The sequence below is a fragment of the Chrysochloris asiatica genome, unplaced genomic scaffold (assembly GCF_000296735.1).
Source record: "Chrysochloris asiatica unplaced genomic scaffold, ChrAsi1.0 scaffold00025, whole genome shotgun sequence".
NCBI classification, from domain to species: Eukaryota; Metazoa; Chordata; class Mammalia; order Afrosoricida; family Chrysochloridae; genus Chrysochloris; species Chrysochloris asiatica.
In genome coordinates, this window is record NW_006408543.1 from 11289017 (window position 1) to 11295244 (window position 6228).

The 6228-nt window shown below is 51.3% G+C and overlaps 1 protein-coding gene across 1 annotated transcript in view; it reads left to right on the forward strand.

Annotated features, from left to right (window-relative positions):
- The window catches only part of AMN (amnion associated transmembrane protein), a 17730-nt gene continuing 11502 nt past the window's right edge, over nt 1–6228 (forward strand). Inside the window, exons 1-3 of the mRNA XM_006839615.1 lie at nt 1–43; nt 834–952; nt 1048–1092. Coding sequence (XP_006839678.1) covers nt 1–43; nt 834–952; nt 1048–1092 — 207 coding nt within the window. The remainder of the gene's footprint in view (nt 44–833; nt 953–1047; nt 1093–6228) is intronic.

Consider the following 6228-nt stretch of genomic DNA (forward strand, 5'->3'; position numbering starts at 1 on the left):
ATGGACGCGCTGGGCCAGATCCTGCTGTGGCTGCAGCTTTGCGGTATGCCGGGCACTGCATGCGAGACCACTGCCGGCCGGGGACCCCCCTGAGGGTGGGCTGAGGGGCTACGAAACCCAGAAACCCAGTCTGGCTTCTCTGGGAGGGCGATACTCAGGTGACCAAAAACACAGGAAGCGCCCTCGGGGAGCCGCCTGTCTGAGAAATGGGTCTAAACTTAGCTCCTGGAAGGGAGCTGCCGGCCGGCCTCAGTTTCCCCGCTCTACGAGGCGCGGCGCGGCGCGGCGGATCCCGTCTCGCACCCAGGTCAGCGAGTGCACCCCGCTAGCTCCTCGGTGCCGCCCCTGGCCCGCCCCCAGAGCCCTAGGGGCTTCAGAAACTGCCGCCAGGTCCCTGGCTTCAAGAAGCTTCCCAACTCCCCCACCGGAGCCCGCTGGCCTGCTCCGCGCCCCCAGCCCATTGTTTGGGGACTGACCCTTCCCTCCAGCCCCCACTCCCCAGCCGGCTCCCTCGCCCGCGGCCCTCTGCCTGGCGGCGTCCCGATTTAGGGTGCGCTTCCTTCCCGGGACCGCCTTCTGGGCAAGGCAGAGCCCACCCTGGCCCCTACCCCCGGGACTCTCATTGTCCTTGGTGGGCGGGGCAGGGCGTGATGCCCGAGGACGTCGGGGAGGGGGCGCGGTTTGTGCCAGAGCTTGGACGGGTGTCTGGGGGCGGCTATGAGGTGGGCAAGAGCAAGGGCCCAGGGCTGGGCAGCCGCGGGGACCCCGAGCCGAGTCGGCCTAGACCAGGGGTAGTCCGGCCCCAACGAGCACTCAACCGATCACCTTCCCAGCGCTGACCCGGGCAGCCTACAAACTCTGGGTCCCCAACACCGACTTCGACGACGACGCCAACTGGAGCCAGAACCGGACCCCGTGCGCAGGCGCCACCGTCGAGTTTCCGGCCAACAAGGTCCGGCCACGGGGTGCTGGACTGGTCTGCCTGGTCCAGAAGGCCTGGGGCCCCGGGAACCTCGCCTGCCCTGGCTGACGCCTCTCTTCCCGCAGATGGTGTCGGTCCTGGTGCGAGGCGGTCACAGTGTCTCGGACCTGGTGAGCGTGGGGCTCTCGGAAGGGGAGTTTGGGGTGTGGGCGGTCCACCCAGTCTCCCCGAAGCCCTTTCCTTGGCCTTGTGCCTGAGACCCCCTCCAGCATGGGAGGGACTGCAGACCCTGGACCTTTGCCGTCTAGAGGGGCTTCTGGGAGGTCGCCGGTCACTTCTGGGGCCACTCGAGGGGAACCAAAGTCTCGGCTTGTGATGGGGCTGGGGCTCTTCCTGCTCCTCTGCCTCTGTCTTCCCTCCCAAGACAGTCTGCCTTCTATAATGGGACTTCCCATCCCGACCCCTAAATATCAGTCTCCTGCCTATAAAGCCCCCTGTTGGAATGCTGGGACACCTTGTTTTCAAATTGCTTTACAAAACCAGCGTGCCAAACTCTGAGAGGGAAAGGGCTCCCCTGCCACTTACGTTTGGGAAATGCCGTCTTAGCAACTTTCAAGGCTCTGGTGGTGGTGGTGTGCCGTGGAGTCTCGGAGTCGGTTCCGACTCATAGCGACCCTGCACAGGGTTTCCGAGGCTGGAAATTTTTACAGGAGGAGAAAGCCTCATCTTTCTCCCACGGTAGTTTCGAACTGCTGACCTTGAGGTTAGCAGCCTGATTCGTAACCACTACGCTACCAGAGCTCCTTAAGGTGTCTGATAAGGCTCTGATAAGGTCTGTGAAAAGGACACCCGATGGCTTATTTAAAGCCAAATCCCGAATTTCGCTGGTACGACTGGAGCTGGTTTTACTTGTTTTTCTGTTATAAGTGAATTGATTCGGACCCCTAGTGAACTCTGCATAGGGTTTCCTAGGAACCGCTGGTGGGTTTGAACTGCCAACCTTGTGGTTCGCATTTTATATGGTCGGAAAAATTCAAAAGAACATCATTTCAGGGCACATGCGTAATAGACAAAATTCAAATTTCCCTTCCTGGTGAAGTGTCCCGGCACGCAGCCCCGCCCCTTCGTCACGTGGCATGGGGGCGGTGACCACGCACAGTTGGGAGTCACTGGCCCCCCCTGCTGGGACATCGGGGTTCACTCAACATGGTGGGGCGCCCTGCCCGGAGCCTACGCGGTGTCACTTGCCGGTCACCTGTTGGCCATTAATCTCGGTCACACCCCAGTGAGGATCGCCGACTCTGAGCTAGGGGTGGACCCGAGCGGTGGGTTCCAGGGCGGGGACCCTCATCCGGGGGACTGGAGTGGGATTGTCGGGTGCTGCGGCCCGGCTCAATCTGTTCTGGAACCCCTGGCTTTGTTTTCCACTCTGAGGGCCATTGGTGTGTGGACGGTAATTAACCTTGGGCCTCTGTGGCCGGGTCCCCAAAGCCGACGAGTCACCATGGCAACTGGGCCTAGTAGAGTGTGCAGATGGGAAAAGGGCACCGGGAAGCGGGAGGGAGGGTCTCCGCAGGCAAAGCTTGCCGGAGGAGGAGTCCGGCTGCCTGAGTGTGACGCCTGTGGGCCCAGGTCATGGTCTCCTTTGGAAGCAGCCATTCATTCCTCGTATATTTCTGGAGTCCCTCCAGGCTAGCCCCTTCGACCCTCTGTGGGGACTGGGGCGCGGATGGCTCGTTCAGGGGCCCCCTCACCTTCCAGGCTTAGGCCGTGGTATTTACCCAGCGCTGCGCGGGAACCGCCCCCCAGCTCTGGGCTTGATCCAGAGCCTGGTTTTCTGGGTTTGCTGGATCTCGGTTTTTCTCATCAGTGGTTGTAGACTTGAGACGCTGCAACTCTCTGACCAGAAACCCTCATTTTAATCTTTTGGGTGCTGTCCAGTTGATTCTGGCTCGTGGCGCCCCCACGTGTTACAGAAGTAGAATTGCTCCATAGGGTTTTCTTGGATGCAGCCTCTCTATAGGAGAAAGATGAGGTTTTCCGCTCCCGCAAAGATTTAAAAGCCTTGAAAACCCAGTGTTGTTAAGTGCTGACCCATAGTGACCCTGCTGGTGAGCTTGAACCACTGACCTTGCAGTTCAAACGACTTTGCAGTCGGACACATTAGCCCACAGCGCCGCAGCAGGATACGGGGTCGCTATTCAGACCTTGGATTCAGACGGTCAACATTTACGTTAGTGTTAAGTGCCTTTGAATGGCTTCCAACTCATAGAGACCCTGTATAGGGTTTCCAAGGAGCGGCTGGTGAGTTTGAATCTTGTAGTTCAAACCTATTTTGTGGTCCAGTGCTAAATCCTACAGCGCCACACCAGGATTCCAAAAAAAAAACCTTGTATAGATGTTGTTGTTGTTATGTGCGTGAAGTCAGTTCTGACTCATAGCGACCCTGAACAGGGTTTCCGAGGCTGTAAATCTTTATGGGAGCAGAAAGCCTCATCTTTCTCCCGCGGAACAGCTGGTAGTTTCGAACTGCAGCCCGATTCGTAACCACTATGGTACCAGAACTCCTTTATAGATAGTACTGGTAAATTTGTAAATACTTCATAGATTTGTGCCCGTCCTTAAAAAATTTTTTTGTTCTCTAGTTGGCTATTAAGGAGCTCTGGTAGCGTAGTGGTTACGAATAGGGCTGCGAACCGCAAGGTCAGCAGTTTGAAACTACCAGCCGCTCCGCGGGAGAAAGATGAGGCGTTCTGCTCCCGTAAAGATTTACAGCCTTGGAAACCCTGTTCAGGGTCGCTGGGGGTCGGAACCGACTCGATGGCACTTAATAACAACAAAGTTGGCTATTACTTCAAAAAATGACAGTGTTTCTTTAATTCGTCTTCACTCCATTGATTGCTTTTTCTTTCCATATGTCATTGGTCTCCAGCATGACTAGCTCTGGACTGCAAATGACAATTTCAGCAGTTCAAACCCACTAGCCGTTCCTAGGAAACTCTATACAGGGTCCCTATGAGTCATTTGTTGGGGCTTGTAAGTTAAACGGAAATGATAAAGGTGGGCATCCTTGTTTTATTCCAGTGCTGAAGAGAGAGCATGTTAAGTTCCTCCACTGAGTGTAATATTTGCTGTAGGATTTTGGTATGTTTATCAAGTTTAGGAAATTCTATTCTTCCTGCTACATAAAAAAAAAAAAATTAAGTAGGTTGTTGAACTGTATGAACATCGTTTTCCATGTAAGTTGAGATGCAGTTGCACCACCTTTAGCCTATTAATAAGGTTTTCTGAGATTGAACTGTCTGCAAGGTTGAAGTCCTGATCCCATCCTGTGAGTTACAAACCGAAGGATTCCGTCTGCAATACGCTAATTTTACTGGCCCGCGTCTCTCTATTGCCATCTGCTGGACCGTTAGTGTATCGTCTGTTGTTGTGTGCTGTTGAGTCTGTTCCAACTCACAGCTACCTGTGTAGAGTTTCTGAGAGTGTTTGGTGGATTTGAACTGCCAACCTTGAAGCTACCAGTCCACTGCTCATCCTACAGCACCACACCAGGGCTCATTATATAACCTAGAGGTAGGATAGGCACTGGATTACTAAGCAAAAGACTGGCAGTTTAAACTCACCAGCTGCTCCTTGGAAACTCTATAAAGGGTTGATACAAATCAGCACTTCACAACAACAAAGAAATAATAATGATGTGTCACCCTTCAGCTCTGCATTCTTGGATCATGACCCCTATTCATTTCCCAAATATTTTTAGAATACACTGTCTAGCCATCTAATGTTTCATTTAGGATATCTGTACCTATATTTTAAAGCAAACCGGGTCTATAAGTTTCTGATTTTGGAATCAAGATGAAAGCAGACTGACAGTTTTCACTTTTTCTGTTTTCTGGAACAACTTGTATAAAAATAAATGGGTTCACTGCTTTTGAGAGTTTAGTAGGCGTCACCTGGTAACCCAATTGGACTGGGGATTTTAGAACGAGGATGCCTTGGACTGCCTTGGACATTTCTTCAATGCTTACTCAGCCCACAGTCTATTGTTTCTTAGGCCAATTTCATAGTTGGAGTTTTTCTAAAACTTTCCAAATTCCTGAAACCTGGATACATTTTATTTGGGTTTTCAAATTTCAGAGCCAGTGAATGGGTCTGAATCACCAATCTTTTGGTTAATAGCCTACTGTGTTGCTCCAGCCTCTGGCAGTTCTGTTGATTTCTTGGAGTCCGGGTGTGGTGCTGCAGGGCCATGCACTGGACCACAAGGTCGGTTTAAACCATAATGCGAGATTGGCAGTTTGAACCCACTTGCTGCTCCCTGGAAACCTTAGCTAGGGATGCGTCGAAACCAACTCGATGGCACTTAATGACAACATTGATTTTTTGTTTTTTAAAGCTACGTGGCTCTGTTGGATAAGAACTGGACTGCTAACCACAAGATCAGTGGTTCGAGCCCACCAGCTGCTCTGTGAAAGAAAGCTATGAGAAAGATAAGGCTTGCTGCTCCTGTAAAGATTAACAGCATTGGAAACCATGCCCCGGGGTCGCTGAGTTGGAATCAACTCTACATCACTTAACAATTGATTTCTAAAGGAACCCTGGTGGCACAGTGAATTAAGTGTTGGGCTGCTAACTTGAAGGTCAAAGGTAGGCCCCAGCAGAGAAAGATGAAGCAATCTGCTTCTGTAAAGATTTACAACCTTGTTGTTGTTGTTACTGTTGTTCCAATTCATAGGGACCCTATGTACAACAGAACGAAACACTGCCTGTCCTAGGTCACCCTCACAACTGTTGAACCCATGGCTGCTGGTACAGAGCCAATAATCCATCATGTTGGGGATCTTCCTCTTTTTCGCCAACCCTCCACTTTACCAAGTATGATGTCCTCCTCCAGGGACTAGTTCCTCCTGACCACACGCCCAAAGTGTATGAGACAAAGTCTTGTCATCCTCACTTATAAGGATAGCTGGACATCTTCCAAGACAGATTGATTTGTTCTTGTAGCAGTCCATGGTCCTTTCAATATTGTTCGTCAACACTAAAACTCAAACACATCAATTCTTCTGCAGTCTTACTTATTCATTGTAAACCATTCCCATGCATATGAAGTGATTGGAAATACCATGGCTTGGGTCATGTGCCCCTTAGTCCTCAAACTGACTTCTTGGCTCTTTAATACTTAAAATAGGTCTTTTGCAGCAGATTTGCCTAATATAATTTGTTGTTTGATTTCTTTTTATATATATATAAATTTTTCCCCTCTTTTTTTTTTTTTCTTAAATGATTTATTGTGAATTATGTGA